Source organism: Hydractinia symbiolongicarpus, chromosome 13 (genome assembly GCF_029227915.1).
Source record: "Hydractinia symbiolongicarpus strain clone_291-10 chromosome 13, HSymV2.1, whole genome shotgun sequence".
Taxonomy (NCBI): Eukaryota; Metazoa; Cnidaria; class Hydrozoa; order Anthoathecata; family Hydractiniidae; genus Hydractinia; species Hydractinia symbiolongicarpus.
Window position 1 is genome coordinate 18,407,074 of NC_079887.1, and position 25,275 is coordinate 18,432,348.

A 25,275-nucleotide genomic window follows, 5' to 3' on the forward strand; every position below is an offset into this window, starting at 1 on the left:
TTAACATAAAAGAATGGAAATCACAATTCATGTTTGTGATGAAACTAAAAACTTAAAGAAAGATTTCACATGTCCCAGGGACTTGCTGTTGGGAGAAATGAAGTATTTTCAAGATTATTTATCAGCTGACACAGAGAAATGGGAAGATGTTGACATTTCTGTCCATTGTGACATTAAAATATTTGATTGGTTGATAAGATATGTAAAAAGGGATAAAGAAGAACAACTACCAGAACTAGATGCTCAAAACGCGGTCTCAATACTCATCTCATCAGATTTCTTAAAGATGGATCAGTTGGTGCAACACTGCATCAATTATTGTCACCACAACCTGTCTGCTATTATTGCTAGTCCATGCAACATGAGTTGCATTAATGATATACTGGTAACCAGAATTGCTTACACATTTGATCAACATCAACTTGAACAAGTGAAAGACAACAAGGATAAATTCAAGAGTAAATTATTTTGTAAGAAGATTAAAGACTTGTTCTCTGAAACTTACAGTAGTGTTTATTCATCAAATAATGCTAGCTGTCTATTTAGGTGTGTTCATTGTGGTAAAATGCTTTCATCTGTTGTCCAGGAACGGATTCGATGTACAAATTCCAGGACGACATTGGACAATAGGGGAAATATACGATACAACCATACACGAGATTCTACTTGCGATATTACAGAAGTTTTATTGAATCTTAAAACACAAGGAAAGACTTGGAGACGCTCCATGTTTTGTCAAGCAGTCAGCTAATTGGTGTTTTACTTCAACCCACTTGACAGTAATCTCATCTGAACCAATTGGTATTTGGCCATAATGTGAACACACCCACTATTCTGACAGATCATTTACCAGCATTGGAGCCAACTACGTCAAGTGAAATAGTGAAAAAAAATCTATCTGCTCTGCATAGGGCAAGCGAGAATTTCATTAAAGCAGAATCCAGTGAGAGAATTAAAAGAGCGCTTAGACATAATGTTAGAACATATTCTGATGAGACGTATTTGAATGGGGAAAAAGTCTTCTACAAGCGCAAAAACACCAAGGGTTGGAAAGGTCCAGGTGTGGTTTTGGGACAAGATGGTGCATCCATGTCAGTTGATGAAACATAGCCAAAATTATAAAGTTAGTGAATTCAAGTCAGATCATGTCAAGAGGAAGGAAGGCCATTTGAATAAGTTGTATGATATGAACGATAGTGTCAATGATTGTGATAATGATGATGATGATGATTGTGATGGTGATGATTATGATAATGATGATGATGATGATGATGATGATGATGATGACACGGCTGATAAGAATGTGATAGATGTTTATGATGATTCTGAAGATGTAGAGCAATATCATCAAGAACAAGCTAGAAATGTAGACGGAAATCACCAAGAAGATTCTGGCACAAGTGAAAATGAAGTTGAGGAAAACAGGGATACTCATAACAATAATAAAACTAAAGAAGACGAAGGTAGTGGTTGTACAAGTGACATTTTTAGAAGACCAGCTACAGAATCCAAGAAAGTTGAATCGAAACTAAAAGCAAAATCATACATCAAATACAATCTAAATGGAAGATGGTATCGTGCAAGAGTTCTCTCAGCACAACCTAAAAGAAGTGGGTTAATGTGCCTAATGATGGTGATAGAAAGCCAAAAAGCATCAATTGAAATGATGTGTCCAAATGGGTCAAGCTGGAAAGTCCGGAATTCCCCGTCTATATGTGTGAAATGTTTTCACAGGAAGTAGTTGATGCAAAGGAGAGAGAATTGCAGAATTTAAAAGAAAATGATGTCTTCGAAGACGTTCCAGACACTGGTCAAACAACTGTATCAAGCAAATGGGTCATAACTGAGAAATTTAAAGGTGAAAAAAGGGTTGTGAAAGCTAGATTGGTGGCTAGAGGCTTTGAGGAAAATTCACATTCGTTGAAAACAGATTCTCCAACTTGTGGCAAACAAACTCTTCGACTTGCTAATGCTATCATAGTTAGCAATGATTGGCAGATCAATTCACTTGATATCACTGCAGCTTTTCTTCAGGGAGATGCTATTGAAAGAGAACTGTTTCTACAACCACCAAAAGACACATTGTCATTGGGAACAGTGTGGAAACTAAAGAGATGTTTGTATGGGTTAAACGATGCATCTAGAGCATGGTACAAACGAGTGAGAAGTGAAATGTTGAAACTTGGTGGTGAAACGTGTACCTACGATCCTGCTGTGTTTTACTGGTATAGAGGCAAGCAAATCACTGGAATTCTTGTTTGCCATGTTGATGACTTTGTGTATGGTGGTAGTCCAGCTTTCCACAAAGATGTTATTTTTAAACTTTTCGAAACGTTCAAAATCAGTACGCAATCGAGCTCAACCTTCAAGTACCTAGGTTTAGATGTGGATCAATTTAAAAGCAAAATTAAGATTAATCAAGTGAGCTATATAGACTCTTTGATAACTGTTAATATTGAAAATGATGTTAACAATGAACGAAAATTGACTAGCAAGGAAAAGACCATGCTGAGATCGTTGAGTGGCCAAATTGCTTGGGTGGCCGGACAAACCCGCCCTGATGTGGCTTATGATAGTTGCCAAACGTCTAATTATGGCAAGGAACCTACAGTTCAAAATTTGAAAGATGCCAACAAGATTATTCGAAAAATTAGGAGAAAGCATGTTGCAATAACCATTGCCAAAATTGCAAATATGAAAAATTGTGAAATTATTTGCTACACATATGCAACTCATGCCAGTTTGAAGTGTGGATCATCACAAGGTGCATTCATCATATTTGTGAAACACCTAAGCGAAGTTATACCAATCTGCTGGCAATCAAAGAAACTACAAAGGGTAACCAAAAGCCCAATTGCTTCGGAAACACTTGCTCTGAGTGAAGGAGCTGATGCTAGTTTTTACTTGGCCAATGTCATACAGCAAATCTGCAAGTTGACGAAGGTTCCAAAGATCACTTGTATTATCGACAACAAGTCATTATTTGAAACCTTGAAAACGACAAATGTCACAAAGGATTTGAGACTGCCAGTTGATATAGCCAGATTGAAGCAGATGGTGGAACAAGATGAGATTACTGTCAAGTGGGTTGAAGGAAAACACCAATTAGCTGACTGCTTGACAAAACATGGAGCGTCTCCAAACAAGTTGCTTGAGGTTTTGGAGACATCCAAAATATCTCTACAATAATTAATTGTAGTGATTACCGTTGTGTTTTTTTTTGATGATTTTAATTTGTTTGTCATGTTGATTGTGACAAACAGTTGTAGCATGCAATTTGATATTCTATTTGTGTTGGCTTTAAAATTGTGTTCCTGGTGGCAATGTTGATATTGCGATTTGTGTTAATTCTGTTGTTATCTTTCGGTAACCAATACAATAGTATTAGTGACTGGTGAAGCCTTCAAGTTACCTCATCAAGGTAAGAATCAATTAACAAAGCATACTTAAAATGTTTACATCACGTGAACAGAAAATCTTTTTGTCCGTTTTGTTATGCGGAAAGTCTCCTTTATGTGGAAAATAGCCTTAAAGGTTTAAGATAGGAGCCACATTTTCTAAGACCATCTAGTTACCTTTAAATGTAAGAAAAAAAATATATCACCTATTTACATAACAAATTATTAGATTTAAGAAAACGATGCAAATCTATCGTATTATTACACCAAGAACTAGTATATCAAATATCACAATCAACTGAGTATCATGAATTATCGAATTTAATAAAACGATGCAAATCTATCCTATTACTAGACAAAAAAATATAAAAATATCACAATCAACTGAGTATCACAAATTTTCAAATTTAAAAAAACGATGCAAATCTATCCTAACATTACACAGGAAATCGGTAAAATAACACAATCAACTGAGTATCACAAACTTTTGAATTTACCAAAACGATGAAAATCTATCCTATTATTATATACATCAAAAACTAGGATATCAAATATCACAATCAACTGAGTATCATGAATTATTGAATTTAACAAAACGATGCAAATCTATCCTATTATTACATCAAAAAATAGTATATCATTTATCACAATCAACTGAGTATCATGAATTATTGAATTTAACAAAACGATGCAAATCTATCCTATTATTACATCAAAAAAAATATAAAAATATAACAATCAACTGAGTATCACGAATTTTCCATTTTAACAAAACGATGGAAATCTATCCTATTATTAGACAAAAAATATAAAAATATCACAATCAACTGAGTATCACAAATTTTCCAATTTAACAAAACGATGCAAATCTATCCTATCATTACACAGGATCGGTAAAATAACATAATCAACTAAGTAACATGAATTATCAAATAATAAAAACAATGCAAATCTGTGCTATCATATACTAATGCAAAAAAAATTATAAAATTTCACAGTCAACCGAGTTTGTATATCGTGAATTAAAAAATCTAACAAAACGATGCAAATGTATCCTATTAGCCAGTATTTTGGTAAAATATGGCAATGAAGTGAGTATAACACACCTATTCTTAAATTTAGGAAGAATTATGCAAATCCATCCTATATTTCATTGTAGCGATTTGGAAAATCACACAATAACTTCACAATTTTCAAGGTGTTTTTCACCATAGTGATACAATAATGAAATTTGGTAAACTGAATACTGTGATTTATGAAATTTAACAAATTGATGCAAAGTCTATCCTGAGTAAAATATGAGTAAAACATAACTAAATATTACCAAATATAATAAAACAAATTAAAGTAAGAAGTATAGTTTTTCATTTTCTTTGCTGACATTTCTTTCAAAACCATTCTTCTTTCGCATGAAATTTTGAAACATTGGCGCAATCCCTTAAAATATAAATGTTACTATTACTTTTCCATAATTTAAATACAAAAACATGACATACGTAGGTTATCTAAAATTTACCAGTGAAACCATTGTTGACATGTATCACACATTATCATATTGGAGTAGTTGCTTGTTGTACATATGCTGCAACTCCACGTCCCTTTCAATATCTCCACTAAACAAAAATATGCTGATCGTTAAGAACTAATGAACAGTATTGATGAAATAATGACACAAAACTCACGTACTTGCATCCGTAATAATTTCCCAACAATTTTCATCGAAATAAGCTTGCAGATCATTGATGTTTACGTTTATCAACATAGGATTTGGAAAATTATGTGCATCCATATCCAAAGAAGACTTCGTGACGTTTTAAGCATCGAGTTGATGCAGCTACGCCGCAAACATGACATTTGTACTCATTAAGGTTCGCTTGGTTCTTCGTTCCACTTTTTACAGCGTTTTTAGTTTTATTCTTTGTATCGCTTATTGAATCATTCCCATTTGTAGAAAACCAGTCCAGTTCCTTTTCAACACATGTTTCAACCTCTTTTGCCTTGTGCAGCTGCATGACAATTTCCACAGAGTTTTCATTATATTTTCCTAAGTTTGAAGATTCGTAATAAAATATATCTGTAGCCATGGCTTTGGCTTTCTTCAGATTTTGATGCCAGCGTTTTAGGCTAGTTAGTGGTGGTATGAAATTGCTACTTAATGGGTTTGCACAATTCTCGTTACTTTTACTGTGCATAAGTTTTTCACTCATTGGCTCCCTTATTTTAGGCTTGACGCATTCGAATGCTTGAAGTCGAGTAAAGTTCATTAATTCTTTATGGTTAAGATGCCTTGAATTATGTTGAGAATCCTATAAATAATGAAATCGTGTGTTGATTTTAATTTGACTCCCCTGTTTCGCTGTTTAATAATTAATATTATGAAAAAAATCGTTGTACTCCTACTGAGCTTTTAAATTTAAAGACAATTTAATGTGATTTTAAATAGGCATTTTATTTATACAAAGAATTAATAGTCTCTAACCATGTTTATTTCTTTGATTTTGGAAAATGAATTCCAGGCGATTGTCGCAGTAAATAAAATAAATATAATAAATTTTTTTCTGATAAAAAAGTTTCTATTAATGATAAAAACACGTGCTCTTTGGAACTTTCCCGAGGAGATTAAATGTAAACAAACACCTGAATATCTTTCCCGCATTATTAAATGCGGAGTAGTGTAAATATATACACACTAGTCGTTACCCGTGGAAATATCCACGGTTTCGCCCGTCCTTTATATTTACCCGTCGCAACAAAGTGGATAAAAAGATATCGCATTTGATATTCGTGTTTCCGTAACATCATTTTCTAACTCAGCGGGGGGTACGCGCAGAGACAGACAGACTACGGCTATTATTATAGAGACATATATACACACGCTATCAGTCAAGTACTATATGATAAATATGTTTTGGTATAGTATTTTTGGTCGGAGCAGCTGCGGTATTTAACGGCATGTTCTCACCACCTCAAGTTGCCATCTTTAAATTGTTAAATTGTTAAAAATTGTACGGCGGCCGTAAGAGATGCAATTCTATCCTATAGCGATGCAAATCTATCCGACAACGATGCAAATCTATCCGATAGCGATGCAAATCTATCCTACAGCGATGCAAATCTATCCGATAGCGATGCATTTCTATCCGGTTGCCGTCAGACGATACAAATCTATCCGAAAATGATGTAAATCTATCCGAAAATCAACAATCCATGTTATTATTATTATTATTATTATTATTATTATTATTATTATTATTATTATTATTATTATTATTATTATTATTATTATTATTATTATTATTATTATTATTATTATTATTATTATTATTATTATTATTATTATTATTATTATTATTATTATTTTATTAGTAGTACTATTCTAACATTAGTAGTACTATTCTAACATAGTAGTACTATTCTACCTTTTAGTAGTACTATTCTAACGGAGTAGTATTATTCTATCAGCAGGACTATTCTAACATAAAGTAGTATTATTCTAACCTGTTGTGATAATAAGACCTCTCCGTCATCCATTTCAAAAGGGTAACTTTGACAGATTGTGAAGTACAAAATTGTGCCCTGAATTGTTTCTGGATCTGAATTAATGTCTGCTGTCGACATAATTTGGAATAGTAAACAAAAAAATGTGTTTTTTTCACCTAAGTATCGCTTTAAGCACTAATTGGTCGAAATAATTGAAAATGATTTTTTAGACAAAGATAAGCACAGCAAAAAAAAAGTATGCCGAACATGATGATGGCATTAAAAACTCCTTTTTTGTGACCTAAGTACCGCTTTCAGCAAAGTTTAAAAATCATTTTTCTTTTTTTCACAAATTATGATCACAACAGACCTATATAAGTGTCACCTATCTTGAATTGTGATGTGTTGTTCTAATAGACCATTGTACTTATTCAGGTATTAGTTTGTCACAGGAACACTGTTTGAAAAAAAAATTTTGTTTTTAAACATAGCAGTTGTAGGCTCTTTATTGGATGAATTGCTTGTGATTTTTTCGGGATTTATGTACTTTTTCACGGAGAATAAACTTCGTTATTTGGTGGGAAAATGGCGAAAAACGATGCGACAGACAAATGAATTGCATAGAAGAAAGGGTTAGCGGTGCACATTTCTCTTTTTTTAGTCTGATAAACCAACTTGTTTTTCTAAAAAAAATGTTTTTTTAGAAAGAGAGAATTGGTTTGTCTATTTACAAGTAAAAATAATAGCCACACCACGTAATTAACACCAGCCCTATAATATTAATAAAGTACGTTAAGAGCATATGGACAGTATTGGGGTTTTGGGTTTAGAATTGAAAAGATAATTAGAAATTCAATCATAACGGTTAATGAAATAAATAAGCGTTGCTGCAACAAAAATTTATTTGTACCACAAAGCCACTAAAACAAAATATTTTTTAAACAGGGGTAAACATAAAAAGCATTAGTTCTTAATCGTTACTATTTGAATAGTATGTGACGCAAACTGAACTGGACCTAAATGTGGAAAGAACTTATTGTTTCCTTTCGTAAGTAAGTCTTGTACGCGGTTGAGCAAATGAGTATTTTTCCAGCAATTCGGAACCTTCCAAGCTTTCTAAAACTCTATACTCTGTAATTGGCCTAAATCTTATTATTTTAGCACATTTGCTTGCAACTCTTTAATGTCACTACTTGAAAACATCTTTCTTCATGTATTGGATTTTTTCGCCTCGACCTCGCTGTCGGATAAGGTGTCATCGAAGTTATCGTGATGTTCAGGATCTACTTCTATTATTTCTCTTCCAGAATGTTTGGTACGGTGAAAATCTACATCACTTACATCGTTGGCGTTATCGTCGGCTTCAGTGTTTAGATCAAAGTATGTCTATAATATCTAATGTGTTTAAACAGAGGATGACACCTTTCCTGCACAGACAATTTATAATAAATTCTTTGTACGATGTTTCGACGTCTTTTTGGATACACTTTTTTACACACATTTGATTTTGCCATGCATTTTAGGCGAAAGGAACCGAGTGCTAAGAACTTCACAACTTTAGTAAAGGAGATCACTTTGTATTTTTCAATGCATATTAAACAGAATCGTTGAACATACAAAACATACATATCGTATCACCTTTCCATTTATCTTACGTCAATGCAAGCTCTACCTAGCATACTTAAGGATTAGCTAACCCAACAACCCTGAATTTCTTAGTAGCTCATTTTTTTCATTTTGGAATTCAAGGTTAAAAAACGCCCTGGGGCGTTAATGTTTTTCTGCAGTCACACCCATTTACGACCAAAAATACACGAAATATCTCATTAAAAAATTGAATCAACCTTTTCGGACGTTTTGTCTGGCACCTGAGTAAATCGATAAATAGTGATTAAATAGTTGAATGTCATTAAAGTATCAAAATAATACTTTATTTGAATAATTTTAAACAAATCTTGATAAAAATATCTGTCGAACAATAGATCTTCTTTTTAAAAATATGCTGACGTCAGCAAGAAGTAATACTGATAGCAATCATTTAAGGCATGGATTTTAATTTTCATATGACAGACATAATTTATACCAAGTGCGCGAGTCAAAAAACGCAAAATCAAGGGAAAAAACTTTAGCGAATGACACCCTTCAATTATTTTCGCGGGAAAAAATTTCGCGATCTGTCATTTCTATAATTTTTTCGTAAGAATTACCTTTTGCGATAGGCGGTGGTGTCGACAGCATTTGTCCTATTTTTGTTTCTTGTCTTTCAGTGAAGTACATGTTTCTACAAAAGAAATTAGCTACACAGCAAAAAAATTCGTGAGGATTAACTTTCGCGAATAGGCTGTGTCAACATATTTTGCGGGAATAAACTTTCACGATTGGGGCCACAAATCGCGAAATTTCTTTCGCTAAAGTTTCTTTCTTTGAAGTAATATCATTTCTGCTTAGAAATAAATCACTAGATCGAAATTTTAACATTCTGTTTGAAGTTTCTGACAGCCAAATGAAAGCTGCTTAACAACATATCTTCCGTTTTTTCATATTTCGTATTGCCCGAAAATGCAATTTTTCCTGATTTTTGGGTAAAATCCGCAAAAATCCTGTTAACCACGTGTGAAAACTTTCTAGAATGATTTTTGTTAATAAAATAAAGTTATGTTGTTAGTCACAAGTTTCAAGTATCATCCTAGCGAAAGTTATTTTATTTTACGGATCTTGAGGATCTCAAAAAAATTTAGGGGCTAGTGTCCAAAAATGGCCAATATCTAAGGCTCTGGGAGGTATGTAACCTAAATATTTGGTAGGCAGGTGTCTAATAGATAAATACGAGAACTCAAAAAGTATCATAGCTATGCTACATTGCAAAAAGAAGAGGGGGAAAGAGTGGGGGGAGGGGTTAGTCAGGGAGCGAACCGAATAGTGTTAATCCCAAAACTGACTGAAATGACACAAACAGCCATGCGAATACTTAAAAACTGTTCTGAATGCTTACTTGATTGAATGAAGACTTTTTTCTTAAGAAATAGTCATTTATAGTTAGTTCTAAATAACAAAATCACGTTGTCTTCAAACAGGGTTCTGTAACAAAAAAGGGTACAAATTTTTATAACTGAGATAGAAAACGTAGCCGCAAAATAGCGCTAGCTGGTCACGTGGCATTGTAACTGCGATTGTCGATTATTCTCCTGTCTCTGAACTCATCTGCAAAATAAGCTGCACCTCCATTGCATAGCTTAACAGAGAAATATTACTGTACAAACTTTCGATTTTTTGAGTAGTATTATTCTAACATTAGAGATAAATGCGTCGCAGCAGGTACCTGTAAGGAAAAATAATATAAAAAAAAGTTTATCATTATACAGCTGCAGTCATGTTACTTCTATTTCCAACATTATTTTTTAATTATTTTACTATATTTCAACGTAGGAAGAATTTTCGCTGAAATGTTGAAACTTGCTTCCGTGATTTTGAGCATCGAGTAAGCTGAGATTTGTTTTACTTGAATTTTCGGCAAATTGAAAAATAATAACAATAAAACAAAAGAGACTCCAAATCTTTATTGTAGTGTTAAAGGACATTTAAAACTTACCCCAAAAAATATAATCTGAGCGTGAAAGGGATTATGGGTAAGAATTTATTGCCAATTTAATGTAGTAGTACTATTCTAACATAGTATTAATTTTTTAGCGTTTAAATAAATTTTAGACAAATTCCCTTGGTATATGAAATAAACAACTTATAAGTACACCATATATGAAAGGTTACCACTTTTAATCAAATAGAAAGAAAATTATGGCAATTTAAATTTCATGATAGAATAGTACTATTCAATAAATATAATTATTATTATTATTATTATTATTATTATTATTATTATTATTATTATTATTATTATTATTATTATTATTATTATTATTATTATTATTATTATTATTATTATTATTATTATTATTATTATTATTATTATTATTATTATTATTATTATTATTATTATTATTATTATTATTATTATTATTATTATTATTATTATTATTATTATTATTATTATTATTATTATTATTATTATTATTATTATTATTATTATTATTATTATTATTATTATTATTATTATTATTATTATTATTATTATTATTATTATTATTATTATTATTATTATTATTATTATTATTATTATTATTATTATTATTATTAATATTATTAATATTATTATTATTATTATTATTATTATTATTATTAGGGAAGATATACGTGGCGTCGTGATTCTGTACATCTTAGTCAAGTGGGAAATGTCACTGTGTATGCAGATGTTCCAGGCTTTCTAAACCCATCAACCCTGTTCGAATCTGCTAGACCAGACATTGTCTTCGTGAAGGACAACACCTATCATATTATCGAGTTGACGATTTGTTTCGAGAGCAATTTGGTGAAATCACATGAATATAAAAGGAGAATGCACGAATGCATACAGGATTATGTGATTGATAAGAACTTCGACGTCGTACTTTACCCTGGAATTTAGTTCCGTGGGGTTCGTTCCTCCTTCGATGAAGAAGCTTAATAGCTTTTTGAGACAAAACAAAATAGACGTAAGTAGAATGATTTTAAAATGCAGCGAAGTTGCTTGCAGATGTTCCTATTATGTATTTAATAGACGAAACAAGAGCTGGTTGGAAATGCCAATAATGAAGTTTGTGTAATGTATGTTTATCTGCTGCCCTTTTTAATAGCGAACACAGCAGAATTTAAATTTCTAGTTGTATCTAGATAAATTAACAAAATATTCAACTGTCAAGGTCTAGATAGCAAAATAAAACAAATGCAGATCGCAGACGACTTCCTACAACATGATCTATCAATTAGGATGGTACAAGAAATCATCAACGGACAACAAAACGCTTCACCTATATAACTCTGGAAACGAGTCGAAATCACGAAATGGGACTGGAATCATTCCTAAACCAAACATTGACGTCGTTTTTAAACCAATCTTAGATAGAATTTGCATGTTAACAATAAAAAAATGCTAATAATGTTACATGTAACTATATTAGCTCTTATGCTCCATCGCTAGAAAGAACAATGAAGAAACCTTATGAAACAACTAACACATGTTTCAAACACAAACCAAGTCATCGCACCACAGGGAAATCACCTGTAACCGCTCAAAATAATCTCTATCCTTATAATGGGGAAAATATAATAACTCTTGTTAGGGTTATCGTTAGAACTTGAAACTTTGTTTCATCGAAAAGAATCATTTTGCCTGTTTTGGACACGTAATTAATCAAATTTCCCGATTTTTTCGGATCTCTCCCCCCCTCCCCCGGTCATAATATGTTCTAAAAACCCCGGACCGAATAGGGTTAAAGGAATATTCAACAAAAATGAAACAACAGTAAGAAAACCAATAACACCAACCCCAATGACAAATAAATTTACAAAAAAAGACATAAAATCAGCTACGAAAGTAATCACCAAAGCCCTGGCAAAGATAACAACAATGGTGATCTAATCAAAGACCCACCAGACATAATATACGAGAACATAGAAAATATCTTCAATAACATTGCAGAGACAGGCGAACACCCAAACGAAATAGATCATGGTTTAATCCGAGCACTACAAAAACCGGGAAAACCAAAGGGACCGCCTTCCAACTTGAGACCAATCATACTACTATCTGTTCTGAGAAAAATTCTAGCAATGTGTTTAATAAAGCGCATTGGATCAAGACTAGACGACAAAATTCCAATCAACCAAACTGCATACAGCAAAAGTCGATCAACAACTGAACACGTATTTACCACCAAACTGATAACTGATAGAACAATAACATCAAAACACGAAACTGTATACCTTATTCTTCTAGATATGAACCCTAACGTCAAATGTTAATAAACGACCTTAACCCTATTTGGGCCGAGATTTTTCGAACATACTATGACCGGGGGAGAATCCGCCCCTCCTGAATAACTTCTCATAGGGTTGTTCAAATTGAATCAAACTTGGCACACTTATAGTACGTCATATAATTAACAAAATGGCAGCAATAAGTTTTTGTTTGCGTCAGCACATCTTCTGTGATGTCATCAGAAGCTTGAAATTTGTTAAAAATGACACTATGTGATTAAAATTTAATTACTTTTGTTCCAGATGGAATTTTTGCATTCTGTTTGAAAATGCTGAACGCTAAATAAAAGTTGTTTAACATATTTTTCGGTCTTTACGTGGATCGCATAACAAATTGCCAAAAATTTCCCGAAAATCCGGTTTTTTCCGATTTTCGGGTAAAATCTGACGAAATCGGGAAATCGGACTAATCACGTGTCCAAATTGTACAAAATGATTCTTCTTAATAAAACAAAGTTGTGTTGCAAGTTTCAGGTACTTATGTATTGACTAAGGATAATCCTAAGAGGAGTTATTAAATCTTACCCATTATAAGGGTTTCATAGAGATTTTTAGGGGTAGTTTCGAGTAATGGCTAATATCAAAGCCTCTGAAAGGTATGCGACCTAAAAATTTGCCATGCAGGTGTCTAATAGATAAATATTGAAACTCAATATGCTTCATAGCCATATAACATAGCAATAAGGAGTTATTTAAAGAAAACCGTCAGGGAGGGGGGGGGGGGGGGGCGGAATCCGCCCCCCCTCCCCGACCGAATAGGGTTAACACCGTTATCAATAAAGACGAATTAGATCTAGTTCAAATTCTCTTAAATGTGAAATTAACAGCAAAATGCGGTCAATACATAAGCGAATATATTTTAACCGATACTGGTGCACCACAAAATGATTGTGCTAGTGCAAATGAATTTACCTTTCATCTAGCAAAATCACTCGAATCAGACATCAATAATTATACACCACCAATACACGTTAAACTACAGCAATAAACAAAAAGTTAACTGCCAGAAAAATTAAGATTAAAAGGGTTACAAATAAATGAAGACAAAACAGAGGAATATAAAATCAGTAACAAGAACTGCGACGACAAATGAAAAAAATACAAATTACTAGTGTCACTATTAGATACAAATAACGACATCAATAGGAGAAAACAGCTTTCTATAACATCTGCAAAATTAAAACACATCTTTATTAGTAAAAGAATAACCATCATCACAAAAATATCTGCTTTACAAAAATACGTTGAACCTATCTTCCTCACATTTCATTGCACACACAGATATAGTCCATTCGTTAAAGTATAAAAAAAACACTGGCTTGGAAAAAAATGATATAGAGCTGAAATTTGGCGCACTTACTCCCTTTAATATGTAGATTAGCAGAAAAAAAAGCCCCATCGATAGCATTTGTAGAGAATGAGACATGCGGCATTTTTAAAAATGGTGGAGAAACGAAAGTTGGTCAACTCGAAAACCAGTCAATTTTCACACCAACTCTTCTAAATCATTTTTTTTAAAGTCATGGATTTCTTTAATAGTTGTCATCTTAAAAAAGTAAAAATATGTATACAAATATGTAAAATCAAAATGCATCAAATATATCAAAAATGTTTCTATTCTCTTCTTCATTTTCCAAATCATCTTCGACGTTACTATCACCATCGCATACAAAATTAATAAGACAAAGGTTTGCTTTTTTGCTGAAATGACTCCTTATAAGAGATTTGCCTGAAGAATTATAGAGAGCGGACCTCTTTATTTTCACATGTTTCACCGTGACATTCTCCACAAGACTACAGACACTAAACCCCCTGCTGGGACAGCAGGTGTTTAAGTCAAAGTGATGAAGTCCATTAAGTTAAATCAAATATTATGTTATTGGCAGGTTCTTTTGAAATCGGTTCATTGCTGGGTCCACTAATTAACTTCGCATTTCGAAATATTGACTGGTGCGTTGGTGACTGGCATTTGACATATGTGAATGTTCCTTCTCTTTTTATATCTTTTCTTTTTGGGTGCATGGCAGTGATTGTACTGACATTTCTGCATGATTTGCCTGACACAAGACAAAGTTTGAAAAATAAAGACACAAAACCATGCTATGTCGCTATGCACACACGAGAAATTAGTGGGCAATGCAAGACTCGTTATGAATTATTTCAGAAAGGATACATAGATGTCGTTTTAATAATGTTGTTGTCATCGTTTGAAATGTTTTGTTTAATGAAATCTTATATCTGGTTTCCGCTTTTATTTGTCGAGGCTGACCGTTACACCATCAGAGAAATGAGTTTAGTCTATGTTCTTGCCGCAGCTATTGGGTTGGTGTTGCTGGTTATTTTGTGTTGGCGCGAAGTAACACTATTGATGTCCTTTATCCTTATCAATGTTTCCCTTTTATCCATAATTGCGTTGGAATATCTATCTGTTTTGCTTAAGTTTGGACATTTTCAGAGCACCACGTTTGTTATGGCTTGGATTTTATATGCACTTATAATTGCAGTTGTTGTTATTCTGCAAAATATCATTTCAGCAAGTGTCCTTACGCAAATGGCTTCTTCAGAGAAATGCTCAGCTGTCAATGGAACACGGATAACCTTATCACGCGCAGGCGCTTTGCTGACACTACTAACCGCTGTTGTGTTATATACGGTAATGGAGTATGTTGCACTTACCGTATCTATCGTATGTTCTATATTTTTGTTTATTTTTTTTATACGCAGGAAGGAATTTTTGTCTCATAGGATAATAATTGCTTAAATACAGTTGGAATACATATCCCAAAATGTATTTTTTAGCTTTTTACTTATACACAAAAATTGTTTACACCGCAGAAGTGAAACTCTTCTTTTTTAATGAGCAGTAAAGTAAGACTAACGCGACACTCAAAAGTGAGAACACATCCATCAAACATTAAGGCAGATACAAACAGTGTGTTTGAATGTGGTTTTTACTTTTGGGGTCTCCTTTTTAAAAAAAGATTAATAAACTAAATGTAAGACCTGGTTTTAAATTCTTACTGATGGATAACTGCAATAAGCCGGACACTAGAAAATGCAACTCACTCGAAAATTACACAAAAGCACATAGTTCACTTGCCAACAATTTTTAAGCAGTTACACCTTAAATGAAAAGTTTTTTATTAATTACACTTTTGTGTCTGAAGAATCAATTGACAAAAATATAAAATTGCAACAAAGTGAGGTAAAAAACATCTGCCAATCTTTTTTCTAGCTTCTTAGCATTCGTCAAATAAGGCGTCATTATAAGGTTGGGAACAGACAAGGAAACAGGTTATTGCGACATCATGGGTGAATATTCTCAGTCAGTCAGTGGATCAGGCTACCTCCAACCTCATTTCAACTCTCTGTAATTCGTCTTGACGCCTATTCGTTAATTTGATTGTCAATCCAGTCATATTAAAATGGAAAAACTAACTACGTGCATATCCAGTATCATAGCACTTATAGATATGGCGATAGCTTCAACGTAAGCCGGTAGTTAAAATCTAAGAGAAGGAAGCCGTTAGTCCTACTTTAAAATTATACAGGCTCCACCTCACAATAAGGTACATATACCTATTTTATACTATATTATCAGTTTGAAAAAACAAAAAATAATTATCATGAATCAAATATCAAAAAATAATTTTGAGTTCACTTCGCCTTTGAAAAGGAAAGTACTAATGATATATACTCACAAAATCTTTCGATTAACTATGTATCACCCAGACGTGATGTCATGTCAACTACCGCTCCATAGCTTCTTGAACATTGATTTATCTGTTTTTGTTGATTATTGTATTTATTTAATTGATCATTCTAGGATTCGAAACAATGCAAATGTTAAGTTTTATAGAGATGCAACGCAAATGTCAAATAAAAAGTTTTCTAACAACCCAATCAAAAAAGATGAAAATAATATAAAAATATGATTGATATGTTTTTTGTATAACTTTAAATAACAATGACGATAATGAAGATGTAGAATATTATGTGGAAATTTAAGTGTTCCATTGCTAAGAGAAAAAGTTAGGAAATATTTGCCACACATTCAGCGAAATAGCTTTTTGAGCGAGTAATCACGATCAAATTTGTCAAAGGCGAAATTTGCTTTTAAAAGTTATTAGGAGATACACAATACTTTTTTACACAATAGTTGAATAGGATTTTTTGAATTCGACAACTTCTTTGGTTGTATATTTTTGATACAATTTTAAAAAAATTGATTGGTCGATGTTTCTTTCAACAAATCTAAAAATTACAGAATGGATCGTTTATTGCCCACTTTAAGCACTTTTTCAAAAGGGAACTAAGCTAGAGTAGGGGATGAATTTAATCCGGTTTTAGGTTTTCGACGGTCAAACCCCTATTAAAAATCGCTGCTTTTAGACCCCTAAAAACAGCTGTGACGTCACAGATTTTATCATACCTCAAATGAGTAATAACAGATTTCATCATACCTCAAATGAGTAATCACAGATTTCATCATGCCTCAAATGAGTAAACACGTGACATCATGACGGCACACGATAAAAACTGCTGACATCAATATGTTTGAATAGGGAAATTCCCTACTCAAATTGCGACCACTGTTGGTTGGAACCTATCTATAATAAATAAAAGAAATGGGTTGGTTCAAGAATACAATCATGGAACTTCCAGCTGAAAATGGTCACATTGAGATTGTTAAGATGTTCAAAGAGTGGTGTGTGACAGACTTTTATTGGGCCATGAAAATTGCAGCTAAATATGGTCACATAGAGATTGTTAAGCTGTCCAAAGATTGGGGTGTGACGGACTTTGATTTGGCTCTAGAAAGTGCAGCTCTCAATGGTCACATCGAGATTGTTAAACTGTGCAAAGAATGGGGTGCAACGAATTTTAATTGGGCTAATAATAATGCAGCTTTCAATGGTCACATAGAGATTGTTAAACTGGTCAAAGGGTGGGGTGCGACAGATTTTGATTGGACCATGAGCCTTGCAGCTTTCAATGGTCACATAGAGATTGTTAAGATGTTCAAAGAGTGGGGTGCGACATACTTTGATTTTGCTTTAGAAAATGCAGCTGAAAATGGTCACATCGAGATTGTTAAGCTGTGCAAAGAGTGGGGTGCGACATACTTTAATGGGGCCATGAGACTTGCAGCTGAAAACGGTCACATCGAGATTGTTGTATTGCTGCGTGGTTTTGATGTCATTCATGATGAATTGCTGCGACATCATCACAAGCGCAATTTTTATGTAAAAATATGGAATGAGGTAATGCCAGTGGCGTGGCATCCGGATCGATATTGGAATTGGTGTTTAGATGAGGAAGAAAAGCGCGAGATATCTAAATTATAAAAGTAATGTCCAGTATTTTGATCCTGGTTGAGGTTTAAAAATATATAATAAAGAGATGCCTTTCCTATCTGCAGAACAATTTGATGCCTTGAAATCAGAGAGCATTATGAAGTGGCGTGATGTTCCCACTGGAATAATCTTCAAAATTGAGTATGTTGAAGAGATCAAGACTAAAAAAGGTGATGCAACTGTCATCACATTGATCGATTACGATGGTGAACGATTTCAAGCATGGGCAACGAGTGTACTGAGAGAAGCTTTGATAGGTCGAACAGGTCAGATGTTCATCAAATCACTGGGAAGGAAACAATTTACGAAGAATCCTGGTCAATTTTACTATGATTACGACCTTGTGGAAGTGGAAGACTAAAAAGTAATCTTTTGTGACTGGAGACAGTCACAAAAATAACGAAAGCCTGGCGCTGTTCACATAAACAAATGGACAAACTGCGACAAGAACCTAAAGTCTTAGGTCTCAAAGGGTACTCTACGTTGAAGCGAGTAGACCTTGTTGAAGCTATACGGAAAGTCAAGTATAAGGATGCGTCGACACAAACGGGCGGACCGTACTGCGAGCCTTGTGTTAAAATTGCATGACAGAAAAATCTTAAACAATATTTGAGGGATCTCGCTCAGCGACATGTCGTACATGATGGCGACTTGCTCATAGATCAAGATACAGAAGAAGTAATCGTCTAGTATGTTGACCAACATATTAGACTTTGTAAGCAGGTGGAGACTCTAAGTAGCGCTGGCATACTGCGCAGATTGCAGTTTTTTAAAAATTTCATCTTTAGCTTCTTGCCTGCCTTGTGCTAGCAACTCTGCGCGTTCATTGTCGTTGATGGATTTCACAGCCTTTTTCATTCGTTGTCGAATCTGCTCCTTGAGCACCATATAGCGCTGTTTTTCCTGCATGATCCATGTAAACTCGTAGTCTGAAATTATACCATCTTGGATCGCCCTGGAAATCTTATCGTATACAGTGTCTAGTTTTGATTCAACTAGGAGTTTAATGCACTCATGTTTGTGCACCTTATACTGTATCCGTTTGGAAGCATTCTTTAAACCTACTTGGCCTATGCCCACTGCAAGAGCCGCGGCTTCAAGACCAATTGCTATAGGGGCTCCGAATCCAGTTGCAAGCGTGGCAATACCTGCTGCGGAGGTGATGACTGTAACAGCAATCATACCATGATCAGCATAGCGAAGCCCCAACCCCCAAAGCTTGAACTTTTTGTAGAGTTTTTCTCTCTCTTTAATGTCAGACCGCCGGTACTGCTTGATTTCTTCGATCTTTTTTTGTCTGTAGATCTGACTTTCTTCAGGCTCATGCTCAGGCGCACTTGGCGGCAAAGTTGGGTAAAGCTTATCAGCCATTTATTCTAGGAGTAAATGCATCGTAATTCCGACGAACGAAACATTTTTTTCATGATGATGCTCGTCCGTCAGCATGAACTCCAGTCTGTCTGTTGAGCCTTTCAAAGGAAGGTAGATTGGACTGTCAAAATTCCAAGTTAACATGTCTCCCCATGCGTTTGATTCTTTCGTGGGAAGCAAAGCAAGAATTTTTGATTTCTTCCTATCCAGCAGGCAGTCATCCTCATCTAACTGAGGGCAAACGAGTCTCAATCTTTGGTACACGTCAGTTTTGTAGTAGCTGTCATAGTCGCCTTTGGTAAAATACTTTTTGCAGGGTTGTAGGGTAGCCCCATAAGCTCCTGCAGTTTTCGATGGATTACCACAGTATACCCGTCACTAACCCTAAGCCTGCATAGTCCGTTCTTTAATACAAACAACTTGATCTTGTCCTGTGATTGACTGTTGACGATGGCCGCGATATCTTCAATCTTGTACAAACCGTTCATAATTTCAATTCTAGTCTCTGTTTGATCAGGCCCTGCCCTACGAATGACAAAATCATTGTTGGAGTAAAGGTTCAGCCAGACAGGCCTGATACTTATCGATTTCAGGGCAATTCTCGTATCCTGACCTAGGTAATCGTTAAAAATCGTAGGCTTCTCTATATCCGTGACATACAGCTGTCTCATGTTTCTTTCTTTAAAGAAACATGAACATTTATAGCTATAACCACAAAGCAAAATACAAGTCCAATAGAGGCGAATGGCCTCTCGGTGTAATTAATCTAGAGCATCAAGACCTCTACGTTTCTACAGAATCGCACATTCTCGTGACCTTCTCGATTTTCACAAAATATCCCATAAAAGTCCCCACTAACCTGTTGAACGACCCCGTAAGTGTAAATTGGACTGGTCAAGCCCTTGGCTACTGGAATATACAAGTTAATTTCGCTTGTCATTGCGCTAGCACCGCCCTGGGTATATCCGCCAAACACTTCAATGGCTCCGTGCCTCTAATCAACAGTATCTTTAAATTCTACGTCTATTACCACATGCGGCGTATCCTAGCGAAAATGAAGGTACCCATGCCATACGATGACAACTTTTCTCAATACGAGAACCCCTACTCTACATCTGGATATGCCCAGATTTGTCGTGAATATGGTGCCGACCCCAATGCCCAATACAAGTTTAAGGCTCTCATGTCCTCGCTCACAAATGGTAGATGGTGGCCGCAAGTAGATGGTGATTGGGCCAAGTTTATCATTCCTACGAGCCAAGGCCTGACATCGGAAGGTCTGACGAAGCTTAGCGAGAGTATTCGTGTTTACGTGATTTTACTACTAGGGTCCCAAGCTGATGCCAAGGCATCCCTTATAGGTTCGGATGCTGACAATTTCACAGCGAGACAGATACTACTACAGAAATTCGAAGCTATGGTACAACGTGAGGAGAACGTAGGTCATGATATCACCGAGTTTCAAAAGGTGCTTCAATATGCCAGGACCCCAGTGAATTTTGCCGTGATGCACCACGTGTACATGCTACCATCCGATATGAACCTGCGTATTGGTAAAATTGTGGGGTATAACAACAACATCTTGATTGCGCCGGCGAGTGCGATGATTGGCATAAGGCTAGACCTAAACAACAAACCCACACAGCCTCGGTTTTTAAAACGGGTCAGGTCACCACCTGGGCAAGAGATATCGAGGGGTGCCCTAAAATCTGAAAAGATACCTCAGTCAGGTCTAGGAGATGGAAACCCTCACGAGGGCACCAAGGCCACCTTGGTTACTGCTGGAGTATTATCGATCCTAATGTACATTTAGTTAAAGAAATATTAGTGCTCCGCGGGAGCACCAATATTTACGATAGTTGGGAAGGGTGGCAAACCCTTCCCAACGTAGACCACAACAAAAGCGACGGCAGCAGCGTTTGTCATGTAGAGGTGTTTGGCTGCGTATTTAACAACTTTTGCAGCCAATCTGAAAAAGAACGAGACAACCGTACCAGTAATCCCTGGTAGCGCCGCACCTGCCTTACCTGCTAGGTATTTCAAAAATTTTCCAAGCCTTTCCAGCTGTTTTTGCAAAAAACCCTTCCCTGCGGCACTCCCTCCTGCGCCTGTTGCTGAACCTCCACCTGTAACTGCGAGTACGATGGTGGAAATCAGTAAACCAACAGCCGAGACGATGCTAGCTATAGTAACACCTTGCTCCTTGAATAAGATTCTAAGCTTTTCAGCCAGAGATTTATCGCCTTCTGCGATTTTCATCTGCGTTTCCTTAATAGATTTCAGTTGGCTCTGAATGTCAGATGATAGTAAACCGTGTGCTTCTCGTACTGCTTCCTTTTGATCTTGGAGTCGTTCTAGATCTTCTCTAGCCTTTCCAAGGTCTTCGTTCCAGATAGTTTGCTGTTCCTCTGATACTCCAGGTGTAGCTTTCTTCGTCTCAAGCCTTTTTACCTTGGCTTCTGCTTTGGCGATCTCGCTGTCGTAGAAGATCATCTTGTTTTTTAAGTGCTATAGGTTACCCCTTAGTGTTTGAATCTCGAGGTTGAGCCCTCTTCTTTCACGCTATGTGAAGGCTTCGCTGGCGCCAAAAGGAGTCTCTTCTATCAGGCTTTCCGTTTCATCAAGGACGTTCTCGAGCAGCGGCATCATTTCGATATCATCGGCCTTCTGTTCAACATGAACAATCTCGTTAAGGAGTTTCTGAGCCATTGCTTTACTGCCTTTGTTTGGTGTAGTATAGTCGGTAAACCCCAATTCTCGCAAGCGATTTGTACCTAATCTCTTCTGTATCTCGGCAACGCTCTTCAATTTACCATTCCTTTTAGTGATCTCTATGCCATCGAAAAGAAGCTGGTTTCCTTGTGCCTCAAACTCGTTATAAAATCTCGCGATTGGCTGCCCCAGCTCCTCAGCAAGGTGTTCGTAAAGATCGTCGACCTTTGATTTTAGTAGCTCTTCCCTCTGTCTTGTCGTGGTGTCTCTTGCGGAGACGGTAGGCGATTGACCCTGATCTGGCGTTATCGTGGATCTGGCACCAGACCTACTGAAATCCTCGTCTGGAATTTTTTCCTCTGACGTAAAGTCGTCTCCTTCGTATATTGGATTAATCGGCATTTATTTCAGCTAATCATGAACATGAGTAACATATTCGGAACTAAGCTCGATCCCTACGCGGAGATTAAAACAATGATGGCTATGAAGGGGAAGAAGCAACGTGTAAAAGTAAGTCATGTCCCTAGTACGATTAATCAGAACGAGGACTTGTATGTAGACATACCAACATGGACCAGAACGACGTAATTTTTCCATCTAGCATCAAACTCCTCTTTGATCTTGAATTAACGGGTACCAATACCAAGCGTACAATTGTAAGCAATATCGGCAAAGCCCTGGTACAAAATCTTAGAATCAGCCTGAACGGTAACGAGGTGCAAAATATTAGCGACTACAGGGTGCTCGCTACCTACAAGGACCTATGGTTGCCCAAGCTTCTTCAGGAAAACAACTTGATCCTAGAGGGGATCAACCCCAATGATGGTACAAGCCGCGCCTTACAGATCAAAGCGACTGATCATGTAGGCACGGATGAGGAAAAAGCGATCGTCGCAGCCTACGGCAACACCTTTTGCATCCCTATCGGTAAAATGTTCGAACTCACGAGGAATCTGCCCTTTTACCAACCAGGCTTACACGATAGGCTTCAGTTTGTAATACATTTTGCATCATATGGTGACGTTATAAAGGATGCCGGTACGGTGTCTTCAGGAAGCACGGCAGCTAAGCCTGCAGACAGTGCGTACAAGATCACTAATATCGCACTAGAGTTTGACAAGGTTAATAACGAGGGTCTCGCGAGCGCTATGATGTCACAGTATAGTCGTTTGGCGCTTCCCTATGAAAGGGTACTCTGTAGCAAGGTCGTCACGATAAAAAAGGCTGATACCAGCTACAATTTGCAAATTGATATTCCAGCAAAAAGTTTAAAAGGCGTCTTATTACTGTTCGTAGATCCGGGGAAAGTAAAGGCTTACTCGGGCGCTAACGAGGTCTTCTACAACCCCAAGATTGAAAAAATCTCGATCACTGTCGAGGGTGAGCCTAATGAGCTCTACACGCACGCGATGCTCCCGAAAGATCACCTCGAGCAGATCGTAAACTTATTCGGTAGCCACGATTCAAAGGTGACAATTGGGCAGTTTTTTACTGAGAGATACGCCCTGTTTGTTGATTTCCGAGAATCACCTGATAACAGTCTCCACGGTTCCGGAAGGCCATTACAGAGATTGTCAGACGGTATAACCTTGCATATGACAAAGAAGGCAGACGGAACAACGGGGGATATTAAATGCTACGGTTTCCTACTTCAAGATGCTCAGCTGAACATCTTAGATGGGCGTTTTCACAGTGTCGAATATTAAAATAAAGATGGCAAGCATATTAGTACTCGCGGGTGGGGCTATAATCAATGCTCTAGCATTCTCGGGGAGTAACTATCTGTTCAGTAAGCCGTCAGGCCATGGTGAGGCCGAGCGTAAAAAGCATGATAAGGCAATTGAAAAACTTCAAGCAGCTCAGCAGCAGTGGATAAGAGATCGGCAGGCAAAGATCGATTGGTATAACCATCAACGAGAGCTGAAAAGGCAAGCTGGAGAGAGCTTGAAGGAGCTCGATGAAGGTATGAGGGAGTACTATATCGCAACGATCGAGAAGGCTCCTAAGTTATCCGACTTCTACACGCCCAGCAAACAGCAACAGGACGGTGAGCTAACGTTCATCGTTGGATCCTTAGCCCTCCTTGGTTTTGCAGTGTACAAATGGAGGTAATCGACATGTAATAAACATGTCGAAACATATCATTACTCCAGAAGAAGCGAAAAAATTAAGCAGTATTTACTATACCCCTGAAAATTTATGGACTGGTCGAAAGGCTGTTAAATTGCTCGCTGAGCAGAGCGGACTACCTAAAAAGAAAGTCGTACACTGGCTATCTTGTCAGTTGCTCTGGCTCAGACATATCAAGGGGCCCAAGCGCATCAACTACCCACATTTTACCATTAAAAAACATAATGAAATGCACCAATTTGACTTGCTCTACATGCCTCATGACAAAGTCTACAGCAACGTGTACAAATATATCCTCACAGGGATCGATGTAGCCTCGCGCTACAAGGTAGCTAGACCATTGAGAACGAAGAAAGCCAGCGAAGTCGCTGACATGATCAAGGACATTTACAAAGCAGGACCTTTACGCTATCCGAAGATCTTCCAGTGCGACAACGGTAGTGAGTTCAAGTCAGACGTAACAAAGCTGTTAGAAGCAAAAGACGTCGAGATTAAGCGCGCAACCACCAAATATCATCATACGTTCACAGCCTTTGTCGAGTCCTATAACAAGGTGCTCGCTGAGAGACTTTTCAAGTCCCAGGATGCACAAGAGTTGGTCACTGATGAGACCAGTACCACATGGGTGAAACATTTCTACACTATCGTCAAAAGCATGAACAATACCAAAACTGCCATGATCGGTATGAAACCCAACAAGGCAATCAAGCTAGATGAAGTCCCACTTACGAAAGACCCGCGGCCTGAAGAAAAGCCGTTACCTGAGGACGGTCTTTACTTGTACCTGCTGCAGCCGGGGGAAGAGCATGGTGATGCTAAAAGACGTGCAACGGACGCTTGGTAGAGCAAAAAGGCGTATAGGCTCGATCGCATCGAGCAGAACAGCCGTGTGCTATATTACTTGCAAGATGGGCCTG

At 36.3% G+C, this 25,275-nt stretch overlaps 2 protein-coding genes across 2 annotated transcripts in view; one reads left to right on the plus strand and one right to left on the minus strand.

Annotated features, from left to right (window-relative positions):
* Nucleotides 1–17,416: 17,416 nt before the first annotated feature.
* LOC130623153 (uncharacterized) lies at nucleotides 17,417–18,136 on the plus strand. Its single transcript, XM_057438642.1, has 2 exons — nucleotides 17,417–17,867; nucleotides 17,940–18,136. Exons 1-2 carry the CDS (start codon nucleotides 17,417–17,419, stop codon nucleotides 18,134–18,136), a joined length of 648 nt encoding a protein of 215 aa, XP_057294625.1.
* A 3,942-nt stretch (nucleotides 18,137–22,078) lies between these two features.
* LOC130623829 (uncharacterized) overlaps nucleotides 22,079–25,275 on the minus strand; it is a 96,147-nt gene continuing 92,950 nt past the window's right edge. Inside the window, exon 2 of the mRNA XM_057439357.1 lies at nucleotides 22,079–23,655. Within this exon, the coding sequence (XP_057295340.1) occupies nucleotides 22,079–22,630 (552 nt within the window). The 5' untranslated portion in view covers nucleotides 22,631–23,655. The remainder of the gene's footprint in view (nucleotides 23,656–25,275) is intronic.